The sequence below is a fragment of the Drosophila ficusphila genome, unplaced genomic scaffold (genome assembly GCF_018152265.1).
Source record: "Drosophila ficusphila isolate 14025-0441.05 unplaced genomic scaffold, ASM1815226v1 contig_286, whole genome shotgun sequence".
NCBI lineage: Eukaryota > Metazoa > Arthropoda > Insecta > Diptera > Drosophilidae > Drosophila > Drosophila ficusphila.
This window is the reverse complement of record NW_025064189.1, coordinates 8327779-8347809: the sequence shown is the minus strand read 5'-3', so window position 1 is coordinate 8347809 and position 20031 is coordinate 8327779. Positions and strand designations below refer to the sequence as shown.

Genomic DNA, 20031 nt, shown 5'->3' with positions numbered 1-20031 from the left:
TATGGCATTTTCATTTGTAAAAGTCGCAGCTTTTCACTCATAAATTGCCCAGACATATGAGCATGTACTTATGCCCGGCACTGTGCGAGTTTTGTGCCATTGCCTTGGGCCTGCGGCGTGGGTGAAAACGCTGCAGCTGCGCACTCCTGATGGCCGAAAGAGACGGCACCATCCACAGAGAGAGAGAGACGGGCGATAGAAAGCCGCACCAAGGCTCTAAAGAAAGAAATGTTTACGACTCTTGGCAGGCACATAAATTTACGCATGAAAAGCTCGCGCATTCCGCCCGCTCTCCAAAGACTCGCGGAATCGCGTTTTGCCAGGGAACGCGGCCCGAAACTGCGACTTGTTCGCGGACAGGCCTGCCGGCCAGTCACGTGAACGTGATTTGTCACTGTGATTTATCGTCTTCGAGTCGAAGTGAGTGCCATGGGAGTGGTTGTCGATTTCTAGCCCGCAATTTCGTCAAGTCTTAAAAATGCTCTAAAATCCATCAATGTGGTAAATGTGCCATAGATCATTAGTAAAGTGTGATGTCCAAAAACCCAATCAAGCTATTACAACAGTCCTTGGATTGCGATAACAAATTTTAATTTTGTGTCTAGCTCAAGGAATCTGCAAACTTTTCGAATCACGAATATAATATTTTGATAGACTTGTTGAAAAATATTTAACTGAACTTATGTTGTTCATTCATTGAATCCTACTTTTAAAAATATTTATTTTAACTTCTGTCGCTCATTGAATCCGAGTGTTGAATCTCTTTGTATTTTTTTTATGCGACCCTTAAGATATCGAACAATACTCGTAGACTTTATGTAAACTCCGCTCATTGTGGTTTTAGTGGACAGTAACCCAAGTTGATATATCCATTAAAAGAAGACATAAAACCAGGCCGAAAGCTGGCATAAGCAAATAGTCTCAGGCAGTGATTTCGATGCCACTTCTTCATCCGCCCGATGGCGTGTCACGGTGAATGGGCCGTAAATCTTATCAGTAATTGAAAAATTCCAGCCCTAACTGACAGTATCCACACCAAGGGCTGGCGGTGAGTGTCGTCAACGTTTTCGAGCGCTAAAAATAATGTATTCTATGCGCAGACGCAGTTGCTGTCTCTTCGCGTTTTGAGTTGGCCCCGGGGTCCGGGATTCGGCTGGGTCTGCAGATCGGCTTGGGCTTGAGTGTGAGTATGGGGATCCACGCCAAAGCTGGCTGGAGATAGGCTGTCTATCGCTGGATTTAATGCAGCTGCTACTTAGCGCAACTGCCAAAACAGTTTGGCACGCACTGATTGATAAGCAAGGAAAGCGGGCTGGGAAAAGTGGCGGAAAGAGTGGGTTTCGAAAAGGCCATTCGATCCAAAAATTACAGTGGCCTCTTAACGAATTGTATGACTTATTTTGTAAGCCATTCTGCGTAAACTTTAAAAAACCTTCGGTCATTATATTAACTTAGATACAATGTTGTTTGATCGCTCTATTCAAACCCTCTATTAACCAATTATCGCCTTTAATCGCCATGTTGAGTGGGGAGTTCTAGTGTCCACTCATTTAAAACAGGCATATCTAATATCACACTGCAGTTCCCAAATAATACCCTGTAATTTCCGCTTTCCGGGGGTCCACTGTGGATCCAGCTGCTGTAATTACCGGAGTGGAAGCGACGGCTCGGCGGTTTTCGAGTTAGAGACGCGAAATATATTGCATGTTTACATGGCAACTGATAGTCGCCGATAAACGTTCAATGAAAGTCGCGCATTGCAGGCGACTCCTGCTGATGTTGCTGCTGCAACTGCAACGGCAACGGCAACCGGCCAAAAGCAACACCAACAGCAACAACAGCAACTGATGCTGCTGCTGCTGCAGATGTTGCAGATGGGAGATGCCACGAGTCGTGGCCAACAATTTGTAGAAACAATTATAGAAATTATCTTTTTAGCTGGCTGCGAATTAAATTGAAATTTAAATTGCATTCGATGGCAGCAACAAGATTGCCCAATACGTGTACTCATAATTTGCCGTCGGCCTGGGAAAGTGCGACCTACAAAAAACCTGAACAGAAATTGTTTTATGTTCGGCGGTATTTATAGAACCCAAAAGTCTGACATCACTCGAGCACACCGATGATGATCGAGGCAAAAGCTGAACCTCTGCTAAATGAACAATAACAAAATACAGAATACAGAATACGTTTTGCTGTTTTGTTTTATGACAAAATCAAGTTAAGTTTAATGGAGGCACAAACGCGTCAGAGCGTGCTATCCACAAAAACAGCAACAATACGCGCAAAGTAAATTCAGTAAATTCATTTGCATACGGGTATTTGTACAATACATTAATGCTGTTTGCTCTCTATCAAACCGCTCACACACACGAACCTAATGCGGTTTTTTATTAGTATGTTTATGTACATTTTTTATGGCTCCGTGGCCTATGTTTGATCAGGACCAAAACACACACATGCACATCTGATTTATGTCGCTTTAATTAGCCAATTTCAATTTGTATTCAATTAGCTCACCTTTATTGGAGCACTCGCACAGCTACAAATTGAAAATGTAGCAAAAAGAGAAACATGTGATATGAAAATCTACCCAAATTGCATATTAATGGGCAGATGAGCGGCATTGGGTTTTAGGTCAAGGCTGGCTACTGAACTTTTTTTGGGAAAAATAAACATATTTATATTTTCATTCATATTTGCTGCATGTTGAGGTTTTAAAGGAAATTATAACGAAATTGTGCAGCGCAATATAAATTTTATGGGTAATGATGTTTAAAAAACAATTTAAGTGTCTGGCTTTGATATTCTTCATTTCTTAGATGTTTTACTATTTTCGAAATGATGTAGTAGGCATCCCTGAATGAAGTCATCCAGTTCTCAAGCAAATTGTTAAGGTATCGCCTCCATTCTTATGTGATTTTCCTTGAAAAGTATGCTATAACAACCCGTTTATATCGCCACCTGGTAAATTAAATCAGGTAAAACAAGCCAACGCCTCCGCAAATTGCTATTCCCAATTAAATCGACGATAGGTATTCGGGATTACGTAGCCAATGGTCGTAATGAAAGAGCAGGCCAGGCCGGCGTTCTATAAAAATGCGCAATGATTTCACACAAAACGATAAGAGCAGCAACAAAAGCTACAGCATCGAGGTAATTTCATATCGAAATCGTGTTCTATCCACTGCCGCAAAGTATTAATTTAAAAGCCGAAAACGTGTTTCACGCTAAGCGCCTCAAAGTGGAGTCTTAGTACCCTGAATCGGTCCATTCGGCTTGGTAAGAACTTTAGAATGGCTTTAAAATGACGTACCCTCAAGCGGTGGGTTTTGAGTTCCTAAATAGTGTGAATTTTTACTTTTACTTAGGTCGGTTTTTATACCACTTATTATCGTAGATTTTGTGGAGTTTCTAGTGGCTTGCTTTATAGTGAGCCAAAAAACTACATTTTAACTTGAAGTAAATATATTAAATCAAATAATTCAACTGAAGTATGTTTTTTTAAACCTTTCCCATCCTTTTCAAAACCTAACATCCAGAGTATTCCGATATTCATCTTCCTGTTTACGAATTCCTTTCCTGGGTGTTATTTTTTTTGAACTGCCGCTAGGTCTTTTGGCAATTTATCATCGCCGGCTCTTTGGACGGGGCACGGCGAACTGGAATCCTCCCACTCCCACTTGGCCACGATCTTTGAGTACTTCCGCCATTCGGACCTGCACAAGTGCCGACCGGAGACGCTTCTAAATGTCCAAATGCATATTACGAATCTTAACGGCTCGGTGCGTGCTTGTGCGACTCTTGAAATACGATTCAATTTCGCAATGAGTGACGTATGTTGGAAGGGGAAAAACTCGGGCGCCCGGCCATATGCATAATGGTTTATTTTATGCTTTATACGAACATAAGCTTAGTTATGGTCGGCCTGTTCATAGTGATGTCATGCCGTATATGGTTCATATTTCAGTTAGACGACGTGATTATGCCCCTCTCCCTGCCTGCCAGCCGCCCGTTACACTTCGAAATTTATTCAGATTTTCGAGAATTATTGGTGTGCATATTGAAAACTCACTCACGTCGCATTGAGTCAGTGACTTCGACTGGTTTCGTTATCGCTTTACATCGCTGCCAGTGGGGCACACAATTTAATTTAATAGCCGGGTTATTAATTTGTATTGTAATTGATTAATGGCAGTCGCAGATCAAGCTCGAAACCCTTGAAGCGACTAAATTGGAAATCTACAGTGGATACTCGAGCGAGAACCAGTTTTCAACCTTGTTCGGTTGAATTTCTTCGGGAAAGCCAAGGGCTTGGGCGGTGGCATTTACACAGTTTTGACTGTAGAGTGCCCAAAACATTTTCGTTGAACAAATTAACGCCTACGCAGCTTTCCCTGGACATTAAAGCTACCAGAAGCAAACGCGCAGAAGCAGAAGCAGAAGCAGTTTGGGTAGCATCACTAGCCCGAGTTCTCCATGGTTCGCCGTGGCATGTGGCACTTTTCCCCGGCTCCATCGACACATGCTCATCCCAACAGGAAAAACTAACGGATGCCATTACCATAAACAGCCGATGCTGACCTTCATTGCAATCAAACAGAGCTGAGGTTGTGGTGCCACTTCTGCTACTGCTGCTTCGGAGGCAGCTTCTGGTGGTGCTACCAAAATTAGAAGCTGACTCCGCTGCTTCTGCTGCGGTGCAGCTTGCTGTGGCTCCAGAGCAGGTTTTCCCTCGCTGCACGAGATCATCGCACGTCTCCTGGCCCGATGTCAACTGCGAGTCGCATGAATGGGAATGCAGCCGGCTGCTGGGAGCCCAGGAACGTGACTGGAACGGATTCGGGGGACTGGCCTCGGAATGCCACGAACCCTTGTGGGAGAAACTTTTCGAATAGCTCGTGTCCTATGCGAAGTCCCTGGGAAATGTGAAAATAACCAATCGGAATGTGGGTGATCTAGAATTGTGAGGTAGTATTGCGTTTATGATACTTCTTAGATGGGAATTAGTTTTCGAGTAATGCGATTGGTAAGCTGTTTTGGTCTACTTTTACTGTGGAATCGGAATAAAAGTAAACTATGTTAAAATAAATATAACCAAATTCAGAAAATATAGTTGGAAAAAGGGAAACCGTAAAACTTAGAAATTGGAACATTATTTATTAATATCTGAAATATTTTAACCCTTTAGTATCATTCATCATTCAAGCACCTTATCATTTATCATCTTTTAATAAATACCATAACCTTTCAGAGTCCGGAGAAAATCTACATCAAAGTGGTAGAACTAGAGCCCAAGATCACAGCACTGGGCGAAAATCTCGACGAATCGGTGCGCATGCAAAGGGAGCACGATGAGACTCTCCGCAATTTACAGGTAAGTTGGTTCTATAAATCAAAATTCCACTGTGTTCTGACCATCTAAAAAATCCTTTTAGAGCCTGCCGGGTCCCATGGACGAGTTCGTCCAGAAGGCAGACAAACTGCTGGCGAGCAAGCGGATCAGTTCGGAACTGGTCAACGCGATGGCCGATACACTCAATATCATCTGGCAGGACATCCTGAACCTCCTGCAGGACCGCCAGCACCTGTTGATCTTGTGCACCCAGTTCCACGACAAGATGACACAGTGCTTCAGGAAGATGGACCAGCTGGAGCTGGCCTGCGAGGAGACCCTCCATCCGCCGGATGTGCCACGAGTTCAGGAGTTCCTCAACAGATTCAAGCAACTGAGGATCGACATGCTGACCGGCGTGATGGCCGCTCTGAAGGATGGAAACGAGCTGCTGGCCCAGCTGGAGGAGCTGGAGAAGCTGGAGACCCTGGACACAAGGCCGGAGCACATCAAACGGGACGCTACGAGGGCGGTTCACCAAGTCCAGCAGTGGTTGGAGGCCCTCCACGATAGAAGAAACTCGTTGGAACTTGCCTGGCAGGCGAGGAAAACCCAAATGGAACAGTGCCTGGCATTGGCTCTGTTGGGCAGGGAGCTGGTCGATCTGGAGGCGGCTCTGCAGCAGGCCAGGATGGAGCTGAACACCATGTACAGCCTGGGAGAATGCGAGCACACGGCCAACGAAATGCTCACCAAGTACCGGGAGTGGAAGCAGCAGGCTCTTCTGCTCCGAGATCGAGCTCTGAAGATCACGCGAGCCAAGGAGAAGGTGCAGTCCGCTGGCCATTTCACAGAAGACGAAGCCTGTGCTCGTGCCTATGCTGTTTTGAGTGGCTGCACGGAGCACCTGGACCTGGTGGATCAGCGGGAGCACTGGCTCCACCAATCGCGGGAGTTCTTCGCCAAGGCCGAGCACACTTTGAGCGTCCTGGAGAAACTGGAACTCGAGCTGGCCAGCGTGAAACTACCTCCTCATTCCCCGGAGAGCTACGCGATGTTCTCAAAGGTAGATCGAGATGTTCGCAACTTCACCGAGGAACCATTGCGGCTGGGTTACGGCATCCTCGACGAAGTGGGAAGAACGCAGCAGGAGACCCAGGGAGTGAAGAGGGTCCTGGATGAGCTGGAGAACCGCAAAGTCTACATCCAGGGGATCTGTGCCAACAGCAGCGAGGATCAGCAGAAGGTTCAACGGGCTCTGAGCGAATTCCTTACCCATCACAATGAGCTTCTGGCCTGGCTAAGAGCCTCCGGCCAGCAGCAATTGCAGCAGAGCGTGGACATGGGCCGGAATCTGCAGCAGGCCAAGCAGTTCCTTCTCCAGCACCACGAACTTATGCAGGATCTAGAGGCGAGTTATCAATCAGAGATTAACTACTAGAAGTACAACAACTAATATTAATTCCTTCATTTTACCAACAGATAAAAGGCGAGCTGATCAACCTGCTGCTGGAGTCCATCAAGATGCACCTGGAATCGCTGAGTCCGCAGCAGCGCTACGACGTGGACTCAAAGGCCGAATCGCTGCACAAGCACTGGATCGAGCTGAAGGATCTGGTTCTGAAGCGAGTGGACTACGTGTCCCTGCTGATTGACTTCTTTGAGCTGGCCAACGAACTCTCCAGCCAACTGGACAACCTGCAACGGCAACTGCAACAAACCCCCGACGAGCACAAGTTGCAATTCCTCAAGGCAACTTGGACGGGCATCGCAGCCACTTTCGGCGAACTGAAGTCCCGGGGACAGCGATTCATCAACTTAAAAGTCTGTATCGGGTTAGGGGTATACCACTTCCTGCCAGTCTCCTAAGTTATTTAATCTAAGTTTGGCGGAATTCTCTAATGTCAGGGCGGCGCTGTTTGGTTATGCATGCTGCACTTTGTTTATGCTTCATCTATGCCCGCAAACTTTGCTTTTGGAACAACTAACTGCTGACAGCTGGCGCATTTGCACGCTGTCCATCAGCTCGAAGAAGCAGCTTGCTGACGCTGCACAAACAATCGCGAAAGTTTAAGAAGTTGGGGCATTCTAGCTATGGGATGTCTAGGATATGCAATTTAAAAAAACTTATGTTTTTCGTTTCACTAATTTACAATTGAAGCATTTAATATTTGTATAGCTATTAGCTACATAAACTTAACATATGAACCCCAACTGTTTGGTAGCAGTTTTATAATTGTTTTTGTTTCAAATAATTAGTTGTGACATCCGCAAGGGTATTTCCGTTTGCAACTCCCAGCTTCCACAACTTTTCGCAGCTCGCTCTGGGCCCATAAATTATAAACAATATGATTTGGCTGGCCATAAACATGTATTCGAAACGACAACGCCATTTCGCCATACGTGCGCATAAAACCGGGAAGAAGCGACCCGGCAGCCGCAAAAGAAATTTTTGAAATTAGAAATTTCGCTCTTCGCGGAGATTCTGCTGCGAGTTTTGTGCGTCGAGAGTTGTTGGCTCGAGTCGAGTCGAGTCCATAAATAAAGAAAGCAATTTGCGCTGCCGGGCTATAGATAGGTTGTACTCGTATGTGGCTGCCGGTCGGCTCGGTTGGATCTGGCCTGGACTCGAGTGGCAGAAGCCAGGAGACCCTGGCCGCAGTCGCAAGCGTGCCACGCGCCGCCTTTTCTCGGAAAATTCCCTTTCGCCCTCTCGGCGAAGAACTCAGAGAAGAACTTGCGCTCGCGACAAAAACACACTAGAAAAAACAAATAACACAAAACACGACCAAAAATCAAACAGAAATAAAAATAAAAACCATCTATTTCCATGCTATTTTTAACGACGCGCCGCGCAGATTGTGGATCCATATCTCGAGACCAAATCCTCGGCACAGGCGGTGCAAGAGGCGCTGAACGACTTCAGTAAGCGGCAGGTCGACGTGACGAGCAGTTTGGAGAATTGGACAACGAGCATTGCGGAGAAGCGCGAAGTCGAGTATTTGCTTGAGAAAGTCATGAGTGACAACGAGGAGGTGAGTTCGGGGATCCCTACCGTCTAGTCGGGTTTTTATATTGGGAATACACTTTTAGTTTTTCGCATTACCCAAAAGAAGTTCCTTTGAAATGCATTTGGAGAAGATTTCAAGTACAGATGTGTAATAATTAGATTTTGCATGATTTATAACGAGTGGATGGCCTCCCCTTGAATGTTTTCAGATCTAAATTAATTAGCAAATACTTCTGAGAAGTACTCAAAAGCAATTTCCCCCAAATTTCAGACCGTGGCGAAGAGCACCCAGGTGGACACCCAGCTGTACCCCGTTTTCACCTCCCAGAGCGTGGACTCCAAGCAGCTGCTGGTCAGCACCCGCGAGAAGCTCACGAACGTGACCCAGGACATCGAGAGGGCGCAGGATGAGATCCAGCAGCGCATCCAGACGACGCTCAGCATCCAGACGAAGGACCAGCCGTCGCTGGCCAAGATCGAGCAGGTGATCAACAACCTGCGCATGCTGAAGGCCAAGCTAGACGGCATCAAGTACGACTACCGCACTCTGGTGGAGAGCGTGCTGCAGTTCCTGGAGAACACAGTGCAGCTGCGCCGCGAGATCGACGACTACTTCGCCAGGCAGCAGAAGGAGCCCGCTTCCGGCGCGGATCGCAGCATCGCGGAGCACGAGAAATTCCGCGAGCAGTGCATGGATAAATTTAGATCGCTAATCACACAATCCGAACTGCTGATCGATCGGGTGCGCGTTCTGGAGCCGCCGGGAGCCCGCGAAATCGACACCGATCGCATTCTGAAGCTGATCGAGAACCTGCGCCTCCACTTCGAGTCGAACAGCAGTGCCCGCATGTCGAGTCTGGAGCGCCTGGAGAAGATCGAGCAGTTCCGCTCCGATCTCGAGGACATCGATCGCAGCCTGGACAGTGTCAGCCAGCAGTTGCACGAGATCAACAACCAGAGCGTCGACAGTTTGGCGGCGGCCAAGACCACGTCGCTGGCGTTCGAGTATTTTGAACGGACCATAGAGGTGAGTGAACTCCCGCCGATCGGCTTATTGAGGTGGGTTAGGACCGGTGAGATCGGGCGAGACCAAGAAACTATTTATGCCGTTGGATAAACACTTTGCCACAAAGTGATGAAGTGCAGGGAATCTGTGAACTGTCGAATCTATTCGCTAGTTTCCAGAACAAAGGTTAGAATATTGGTGAACCGAAAAAGCAATTCAGTTCAATTTATATGAATATATATGAAGTAGCCGAAATGTCTTCTTTATTTTCTTGGTAAAACTTTAGCAGAGTTTCTTAAATTTCTTTCATTAATGATTTTAAATTTTCTTATTTTCCATGAGAAAATAAAAATAGTTCCTACGAAGCATTATTAAAACAGTATTTACAATTAATTTGAATATGTACGCATATTTGCGTATTTTCTTTAATGAAGACACCACACGACGCTGAACAGATCCGTGATAGATTTTGAGTCGAATTTTGATGGGTTTAAAATTATTGAATGATCTAATCCAATTCTAGTGTTCAATGCCCAGGCAATTGAAATCAACGCGCCATCAGCGACGCTGGGGCCAAACAGCCCACACAATCGAGGTAGCCACAGTGTTGGATATATAGCTGTAGATATAGAGACCAGATACCAGATCGATCCCTGCATGCGATCAGAGTTGTGTGCCGCACTTTTGCATCACTTCCCTTTTGCTTACCCTTTTGGGTGGTCACCAACTGGCAGCCCCTCCACATTCATCAAATTTCCAAATGGGAAACGACGCACTGCCGGGATGACATTTCGAAAATATCGCAACTTTCAAAATGTTGTCGCTGTCAGCGGCGGGCGATGGGCTTTAGACAGACAGCGGCAGCTGTCGTTAGTTTGTAATTAAAAACTCTGGGCCAAATACATGAAATACAACTCAGAGATTCGGATACAGATACAGCAGGCCAACAAGAAGCCGAAACAGAACACATTCAGACCACTTTTTAATGCACTTCTATTTGCCGTTGGGCATTTGCTGTTATAAATTGCTTCTGGCGTTCCGATTTTTATGACCAGCTAAGCCAACGAGCGACTAGGGGAAATGATGATGCACGAAGAAAAAAAGTACAAAAAACATTGCACAAAAATATGTTATATACTTTTCCAAAAAGCATTTTTAGACCCCATAGAATGTTTTTCAATTATAAAGACGTGTGAAAGTATGACTTCATCTTCATCAAAAAGAATTATTTTTAAGACCGTTCCCTTACATCAAACATTTTGTTCTGTGTAAAAGAATATATTCTCGCTTGGCTGCAATCTGCCTAGACACACTGCGTTTTAGTTGCTGCCTAATGGGTTAATTCGCTGGTGATATATGTATATTTTTGGCTGACGCTAAAGATTGTCTCCCCACTTTTCCCTCCCACACAAATAGCTGCTCGAGAAGCGGATCGAGAAGTTTACGGAGTCCACCAGCCAACAGCTCCTAATCACAAATCCCGAGAGCGAGCGGTACGTGAAGGACGAACTGCGCAAACTCAACGACAAATGGCAGAGCTTCAAGGATCAGGTGAAGCAGAAACGAAAGAGCCTCAACCAGGCAACCGAGTTCTTCGAGGTGGTCGAGAAGGTGGGTAATTAAATGGCCATAAATTATACTTAAGGAGGGACCGTAAATAATTGTTAAGTGTCTCGCACACTTGGTTTTTCATTCAAAACAGTTTTACGATTTTGTTTATGATTTAATACATATATATTTTTACATAAACAAGTGAAAATAGATTAAAGATTTGTCAAGCTTTTATTAGCTAAGTGAAAATCTAAGAATATATTAAATTAAATCTAAAAATATTTCAAAACTTTTTAACATTTTTAATTATTATCCAGATCGACGCAGAGTACCGTGAGATTAGCTACTTCTACACCAGCGTCTCCAACAAGGTTCCTTACCTCCGTGATTCCGTGGAGGCCGGCAATTTGGTCAACGACATCGAAAACTATGTGACCAGTCGGGAAGCTGCCCTTCGATCCAAATTGGACAGTGCCTCGCAATGTGCCCACGACATGAACAAGGTCTCGTCTTTGTACAACGACGTGATGAACATCTTCCAGTCCTTCATCAAGCTCAAAATGGACATCAATGTGGTGCAGGAGAGGCTCAAGCAGGAGCAGCGCCAAAAGGAGCAGAGGGAAAGGGATGCCCGCGATCAGGCCGAAAGGGAGAAGGCCATCAAGGAAGCGGAGGCCAAGGAAAGGTTGTTCAGGGAGGAGCAGTCCCGCTTGGAGAATCAACGACAACAGGCGGCCATCGAACAGGCTCAAAGGGATTTGGCAGCCAGGGAGTTGGCTTTGAGGGAGCAGGCTGTCCGGGAAGAGGAGGCCAGGTTGCAGGCCATTCGGGAGCAGGCCTCGCGAGAGCAATTGGCCAGGGAACAGGCTGCCAGGGAGGAGGAGCTGCGTATCCAATCCCTCAGGGAGATCGCCAGGAGGGAGGAAGAAGTGCGTCTCCAGAACAAGCGAGACGAGGAGTCGAGAATCCGTCGCGAGGAGGAGGAAAGAGTCCGCAGGGAGAACGAATCCCGTTCAAAACGGGAGGAGGAGGCTCGGATTCAGCGTGAGGAGATCACCAGACTGCAAACCCTTCGCGATCAGGTGGATCAGCAGCGAACAGTGACCGAAAACATCCGAAAGGACATCCAGGTCAACTCTATTTTCACGGAGCTGCGCTACGCCTCTCCACTCTTTATTCGTCCTTTGAAGGATGCTGTGACCCGCGAAGGAGACCGCTTTGTGTTCGAATGCGAGGTCACGGGAACTCCGGAACCCGCTGTGGAATGGTTCAAAGATGGCATCAGTATTCAGAATAATTCTGATTACAAAACCACCTTCGATAAGGGAATCTGCAGACTTGTGATTGAGGAAACCTTTGCAGCCGATTCGGCGCGTTTCAGCTGTCGTGCTTCCAATCTGGTGGGTACTTGCGACACGAACGCCACTTTATCCGTAAGGGAAAACGCCACCGAGGTTCAATTGGTCCCGCCAAGGATCCTTCGTTTCTTGGAAAGCGGCAAGGCCACCGAGGGCAGCTCCTTCCAGTTCGCTTGTGTGGTGGCTGGAGTTCCCCTACCAACCGTTCAGTGGTTCAAGAATGACAAGTGCATCGACGATTCTCCTGATTACGTGATTAGCTACAACAACGGGGAGGCCACTCTGAAGTTCGAGGAGGTCTTCCTGGAGGACGATGCTGTGTACACCTGCAGCGCCTCGAATCCGGCGGGAATTGAACATTGTTCAGCTTCTCTGATAGTGGAGCGTAAGTGAAACACATTTTCCTACTTGCTCCTTTTTGAGTTTTAAAAACCCAATTCCATATTTAATTTCTTTTATTTTTTTACCCTTTTAGCTCTGGAGCCAACTGAGTTACCCAGCTTCAAGGTTCCCCTATCGAATGCCATGGCTCGAGTCGGTCAAAAGATCAAACTGGAAGCCATCGTGGGTGGAATTCCCAGGCCAGAAGTCTATTGGATACACAACGGAAAACCCTTCCAGCCGCGCGATGCCAAGGTGAGTTCAATGGCTGCTAAAATGGAGGGGTAACAGTCTCGTTAATTATTGACTCTCAGTAAATACTTATTTCTGATAGATCGTAATTTAGAGAATTTATTTCTGGAAATTATTTTCTCTAGGTTATTGTCTTAAAAAGTCAGGCCACTTTTTGTCTACTTTTGGAAGGCATAAATTATAATGAGATGACAAAGTGTTGACATATGGTTTTAATTCGCCATTTACCATTTACCAGACAATCCGACTTTTTCGAAGAAATTGATTAATTTAAAATATGGGAATTCGCTTATGTGCTCTAGATATGAATACGTTTTTTTTATAAAATGTATTCCCCATACTTCTACTCGAAACAAACTATAGAATTTAATGTACTAAAATCTGTATGGTTATGAAAGGAAATCCCCAAAGATTTCCGCCGACTTTCTCCCGAGTGCTTTTTCAATCAGAGTAAACAAATTGAAAGGCATACCACCTAGTACAATTCCCCCAACTGTCTGGCGATTGACCATTTCCATATACACATAGACTTTGTATGTACCACATAAAAGTCTTTGGCTGGAAAAATCAGAGAGAATTCTATACTTTTTGCGGTGGGCGTTGCATGTGCGGTTTGGACTCTACATATTCGTAGTTCCAAAATTCGGTAAGAAATAATCTGTCTGACGTCAGTCACGCATCCGTTTTTTTCCCCGCCAAAGATGATCGTTGGTCAAACAGAATTCAAGGCGATCGTTTTGAAAATACGCCAACGCACTTTACGGCCAGATAGTGCGCTGCATAAGTTTGGCCAGCATATAGTCGCCATATATTGTCTAATAGCTGCATTTTTGGCAGCTCCTCCGTGCAACGAGCCATGCGAGCGAGATAAATCCAATTCACCACAGTCAGGCCAGGCAATTTGTTTATTGTGGGCGCCAACATTGTGAATACAAATATGCGCACATCTATATATTTGCAGATTTTCATTTTCATATGGCAAAAAAACCAAAAAAAAAGCAAAAGAAAATTGAAATTAAGAAATGATTTCATTGGCCGCACTTTTAATTGCTGCCGCCGTCGTCGCTTGTTTGACCAAACATGATCTCACTTTCATTTGATGAATTGAGAACAATTCCAATTATACGAACAAATCTTTGATTGTCTCCATTGAACCGTTGAACACCTGAACTCAGGTGCTTCCTGCAATTTGGGGCAAAACAAAGATCGTTTGTTGTGGGAAAATAAACAAAGTGCTCGTGTCTGCCCCCACAGGCCGCCGGATGTGCCTCATCCGCGCACACAGGCACAGACACTCGTAAATAAGATTTAAATCGGTGTAAAAAAGAAGGAAAATTTAATTGCAAAAAAAAAGCACAAAACTAGAACGAGCCGAAAGCATTCAAAATCCACCATATTTCGTGGGGTGTGGTGAATACCGAATCCCGAACTGACTTGATTTTCCGTGCTTTTCTCTGTACTTTCAGTACGAATACGGCCGCGTAACGCTGATAATCCCGCAAGCTTATCCCAACGACGCCGGATCCTACGTCCTGAGCGCCAAGAACCTAGCTGGCGAGGCCTATTCAAGTTGCAACGTGATAGTCAAGGGTCGTCTGCCCAACGAAACCTCCGATTCTGAAATGGCCAGTGACATAGAGCCGATCAAGCCGGCCGTTCATCTGCCCCTGAAGGACGTCTCCATATTCGAGGGCAAGCCAGTGAGGCTGGACTGCGTGATTGTGGGTCAACCGGAGCCCGAGGTCATCTGGTATCACAATGAGCGACCCGTGAAGGAGTCCGCCGATGTTCAGCTGCTTTTCCAAGGGGATAGGTGCTCCCTAATAATCCAGGAGGTCTACCAAGAGGACGCTGGCCACTACAAAGTGGTAGCCATAAACTCGGCGGGTGAAGCTTCTAGCAGTTGCGAACTGAAGGTCACCCCCTTTGAACCAAGCGGAACCTGCCACTCGAGCTCAGGCGGAAAGGCAATCCCTGCCAAAGGATTCGCAGCCCAAGTTTGAGAGACTTCTCTCCGACGTTTTGGCCGATGAAGGCGAGCAGGTAATCCTTGAAGTGCAGGCCAGTGGCGATCAACCCCTGACAGCCCAGTGGTTCCTGACCAACAAGGAGCTCCAGTTGGATCAGAGGATTACTACCCAATCGGACTCCGAACTGGGCGTCTTCAAGCTCATCCTGAACAATGTGAGTGGCGACGACAAGGGAGTATATACCGTCAAGGTTACCAATCCCGCAGGAGATGCCAAGTGCTTTTCACATCTTATAGTTAAATCGGTAAACGCTCCTGAAAACCGCAGAGGTAGCCAGTCTTCGGTTGAAATTGTTGACCGTCACCAGTGTCCCGAGTTCAAAGAACTGTTCAGTGACAAACAAGGTGAAATCGACGAGGTGATCAAGTTCGAGTGCATTGTCAAGGGCAAGCCCACACCGAAGGTTCATTGGTTCTTCAACGACCAACCCGTTCATGGTCACAATTTTCTGGTCTCCACAAGTGGAGAGCGTCAGGTGTTAACCATCCAGAAATTAACCCACGATGCCGTCGGCAAAATCAGTTGCGTGGCTGAAAACGAAGCGGGGAAGGCGACCTGTGTGGCCTTTTTGAATATTCGGGGAAGTGGTTTGCCCGCCTCCGTTGATGTTCAGACAACGAGCCAGGAACACAACACGGAATCTTCGAGGGTCACGATCAAGAAGCAAACCTTCACCACCACCTCCACCTCGCAGGTTAATTCCTACGAGGGAAATGCTCCGCAAACCGAGGTTCATCATTCCTCCGCTCACATTGACCAATCTCTGAAGCAACTTGGCCAACAAAGACCCGAGATTGTGGAGAGCCATCATTACCAGGAGTCGCACAAAAGCAAGGAGATGAGCAGTCCGAGCGTGCAGCAAAAGTCCTTCAGCTTTATCCAATCCAGTGCTCCCAATGGCCAGTCCGCTGTAGCCATACCTGATTCACCCACTCGCCTCAGGAGGGAAATAGCTCCGAGGTTCACCACTCCGCTCAGCGGAAAGATCGTGGACCAGGGAACCGATGTCAGCATGGAGGCCATTTACGATGGCTTTCCCTCTCCCGAGATTAAGGTTGAGAAGAACGGAGGCCAACTATTCGACGATGCCCACACCAAGATCTCAAACAAGTGCAATCGCGTGACCATCGAACTCAAGCAGGTGGGAGTGGCTGATGCGGGACGATATGCGGTGACCGCCTCCAATGCGGTGGGTCAGTCCACCAGCACAGCGGATTTGGTAGTTAAAAGTGAGTAATAAAAATAAATATACATATTTTAAAAATATTTCTTTGGCGTAGAAAATATTTATAGAATGAATTGGAATGCTGGCTTCTCCAAACATCACTACCGTTTTTTCATGTCACAAGATCTCGTTTTATTTATCAAAAGATTGGTTCATGTATTTAGGGGAATTATAGGAAATTTTCTTAGGAAACACATAAAATGCTAAACAAATCGGAAATGTTATTTGGTTAATGGCACCCAATGCTAGTTTATCCGCGACCTAATTCAACCTATCCAATTACCGCCACACCGGCTAGTTTTTTTAATGAAATCAATTTCCACAGAATTAAATGAGCTAAAAAAGCTGGCGAAAAGTGTTCACAAATCTAAAAAACCACAGACACATGTTCCCTGCGATAGGCCCTATATCATATGTTGGCGTTCGCCCTGTCCACATCAATCAGCGGAGAGCATTAAAGTGTCATTGTCGGGGAACAAGGGGACCATCAATAGATCTTCAAACGTCAATGCCTCGAATGCCGCTCGACTGCTCCCACAGAATATTGATGAGTTTTTAGTGGTCGACGGGGTTGGAGGATGATTCTCAGCTGTATTGTTTTTGTTTATATTTCAATCTTTTCTGTTGGCTGGTGCCCGGGTGAGGGAAAATCTTGGCCAATGCAAAAGATTTTCTTACACAAATTTATAAATATTTTCTGGCAGCCGTGGGGGTGGTGGTTCAACGGGATGTGGATATGGTTGCGGATTGGGGTTGGGGCTATGGGATAATGTCGGCAATTATTATTATGTAAATCGCGTTGAAGACAGAGATCGTTTATTTACTCGGGCTGCTTGCAGATTTGTCGCTGCCTGCAATGTATGCTTGAAATTATTTTTACTGCCTGTCGGCTGTCCAAACGAATTATTCATTATGGTCGATTATTCGGACGGCTGTTCGAGTAAATTATTCAGCAGCAAATCTGTTGCAATGGCACAAAAAGAACAAATTCTTTGTTCGCATATGTTGATGCTCAATGTTCAATGTTTTTTTCCCCGAATTCAGAGACCATATTCCCGCCTGTATTCGGCCGACGTCTGCAGGCGCAAGTCAGCAAGAAGGGCGAGAAGCTGACCATGGAGGTGGAGGTCACAGGATTGCCAGAGCCCACGGTCACCTGGTTGAAGGACGACAAGCCGCTGAAGGATGCCGGCATCTCACAGCATCGCCTGCTGGCCCAAGGCAACTCCTACAGGCTGATAATCGAGAAAGGTAACTAAGAGTTCCAGTCCAATATCCACATTTCAACCTTTTGAATGTTTGCTTTCGAATTTTCATTCGAAAATAGCGAAATCGAAAGGAAATGACAGCCAAATGCCAAAACATTTTTGGCAAAAAACAGCTAATTGTTTATTTAACCCACATTTTTTGAATGTTTAACTTATCGAGCATCAACACTAAAAATGTTTTTGCAAACATCTATTTGGATTTTAAAACATGTTTATATAAGCTTTTATTGCCTATTTTATTTTTTGTTAATTGTAAGCCTGTGCATCAAGGCAGTATATGATTTTATAAAATGACTAAAGCACCGAATAGCAATAAAATTGAAGCGTTAGTAGTTCTTTTAATGGTTAACTTTGTATAATATATATTTTTCTTTAATTTTTTTAGCTCAAACTTCGGACTCCGGCAAGTACATGGTGCGTGCCACGAATGCAGGAGGTGAGGCCAAGAGCATTGCAGACTGCGCCATCCTGGAGCCTTCGCCGGAACGCATGCAGGAAGTGGTCAAGACCATCGTGTATGAGACCGGGCCAGTGGCGCCAGCCAGCGAATTCAAAACCGAAGTAAGTGTGCATGTGCTCAATATCTAACTACCGACTACTATGCATTATCCTCCACGATCACCTGAAACTCTTTCAATTTACTCCGATCTACTCTATCTCTTCTTTTCGACTCTGTTAACTTACTTTAATATCGATCAATATAATAAACCAAACTTTTGTGAATTTTCTCCTCTCATGATGTCAACGTCGTTCGTTCTTTCGTTTCGCTTTGCTCATTCCATGGGTTTTCCGAACACTTCATCATCACACAAAAACAAAAACAAACAAACAAACAAACTGAAACCGATTCAGGTGCAGAATCAAAACCAGAACAGCGAAACTCAACAGTCGTACCAGAGCAGTCAGACCGATGTCACCAGTGCCAATGATCTCCACGGTTTGTCCGAGTCGAAAGTGATCACTGAGCATCGTTGCACCACCGAGGCAACCATGCGTCTAGAGCACAAATCGAACTATCTGGATCTGCCGGAGTTAACTTCGCGTCCCAAGACACCGACCACAAACGACACAATCACTATCACCACGAACACTGCCACTTCAAGCATGGATCAGCCAGATCAGACACAAGCCACCACAACCACCACCAAAGTCCCGCCGCCCGTGCCACCAAAGCCCTGTACGCCAGTGGTGGCCACCACTTTCGGCCAGCAGCAGCAGCAACCACCGCAGACGTTGACCACCACCAGATACGAGCAGAGCGAGCACAAGTCCACCACTTCGTCTTCCTCCTTTGACTACTTCAAGAAGATCGATGAGGAGACCGTGACGCAAAGACCCAAGCCACTGGCCTTCAAGCCACTGGAGACTGTGGTGCGGCAGCCAAAGGCGCAATCTCTGGCGGAGGAGCTGAGGAGTCTCAACTTGATACCAGGAGATGCTCCGGAGTTCTGTTACTCGCCGAAAGTCGAGAGAACCGAACCCAAGGTACCACTAATCACCGAGAAGATCAAGATACTTTCGGAGGTCCAGCCCAAGGAGCCACCACCACAGGGCGGAGTACCCGTATTTCCACCACCTCTGGGTCTCCAAACTGTGCAACACGAAACCACAACCACCAAGGAAGTAAAAGTGGAGTATGGTCAACCAATTGTGCGACCTGCAGCAGTTCTGGCCACTCCAGCCCAGCAGAACCCACGCTCCCCTTCGCCGAAGCCGTCAGCCGAAGGAGTGGCCATGTCACGACTGTGGACACCCGCTGGGGTAACCGGTTACTCCAGTGATGTGGAGCAGAAATCAGAGAAATCAGTGATCTCAAAGCTGGCAACGCCCACGCCAACCAAGGAGCTGAATGCACCCTTCCTGGTTAACCAGATAGCGAAGAGCATCCCACCAACAACCGCTTCTGTAACTCACTTGGTGAATGTGGAACTGGAACCTGGAACTCCACCGGAGATTTGCTTTGCTCCCAAGGTTGAGGAGACCCGTCGCCGTTCGTTGGTCGAGAGTATGGAGCAGAAGCTGGAACAGAATTTGATCCAAGGACCCAGTAAGGTCTTGCCCCACTCGGTGCCCACTTTGATACCAACCAATGCACCACCTGTTCAGACGAAGCCCTTGGGTAACACCACTTACAAACCACCACCACCTGTTCTGCCCACGCGTTTGGGACTCTACGAAAGCGACTACGAGAGTGATCGGTACAAGTACAGTGGCAGTGAATCGGATGTGGAGCCTGGAAATCGCAATCAGCAACAACAGGCCACGATGGAGACTTCCTTCAAGTCCAGTGGCTACGCAGCTGATACAGAAGAGCACTCGAGCTATCGAAAGTCGGAGACAAGCTTCTACGAAACCAAGTCTTCATCCACAACGGGAGGCGGACCTCCGCAATCGCAGTTCCCGAAACTGCAGCCTGAACCACCGGCAGGGCTTTACTTTATGCCGAAGCCACAACCGCAGGTGCAAACCCAGGTGCCACCACAATCGAATTTAAGCAGCCAGGAGGCGAAGGTTCGCATTAGATCATTCTCTGTGTCTATCTGTGTGTCGTTACTATTGTCGTTCATTGTCGTTGTCGTTGTTGCTAGCACAGGGAGCTCAAAGATAGCTTCTTA

At 46.4% G+C, this 20031-nt stretch overlaps 1 protein-coding gene across 1 annotated transcript in view; it reads left to right on the top strand.

Annotated features, from left to right (window-relative positions):
- The window catches only part of LOC108099085 (titin), a 68307-nt gene that overhangs the window by 16207 nt on the left and 32069 nt on the right, over nucleotides 1-20031 (top strand). Inside the window, 12 exon segments of the mRNA XM_043207817.1 lie at nucleotides 5255-5377; nucleotides 5439-6746; nucleotides 6818-7159; nucleotides 8194-8370; nucleotides 8617-9372; nucleotides 10768-10962; nucleotides 11220-12645; nucleotides 12736-12896; nucleotides 14360-14815; nucleotides 14817-16152; nucleotides 17193-17399; nucleotides 17802-17977. Of these exon segments, the coding sequence (XP_043063752.1) occupies nucleotides 5255-5377; nucleotides 5439-6746; nucleotides 6818-7159; nucleotides 8194-8370; nucleotides 8617-9372; nucleotides 10768-10962; nucleotides 11220-12645; nucleotides 12736-12896; nucleotides 14360-14815; nucleotides 14817-16152; nucleotides 17193-17399; nucleotides 17802-17977 (6663 nt within the window).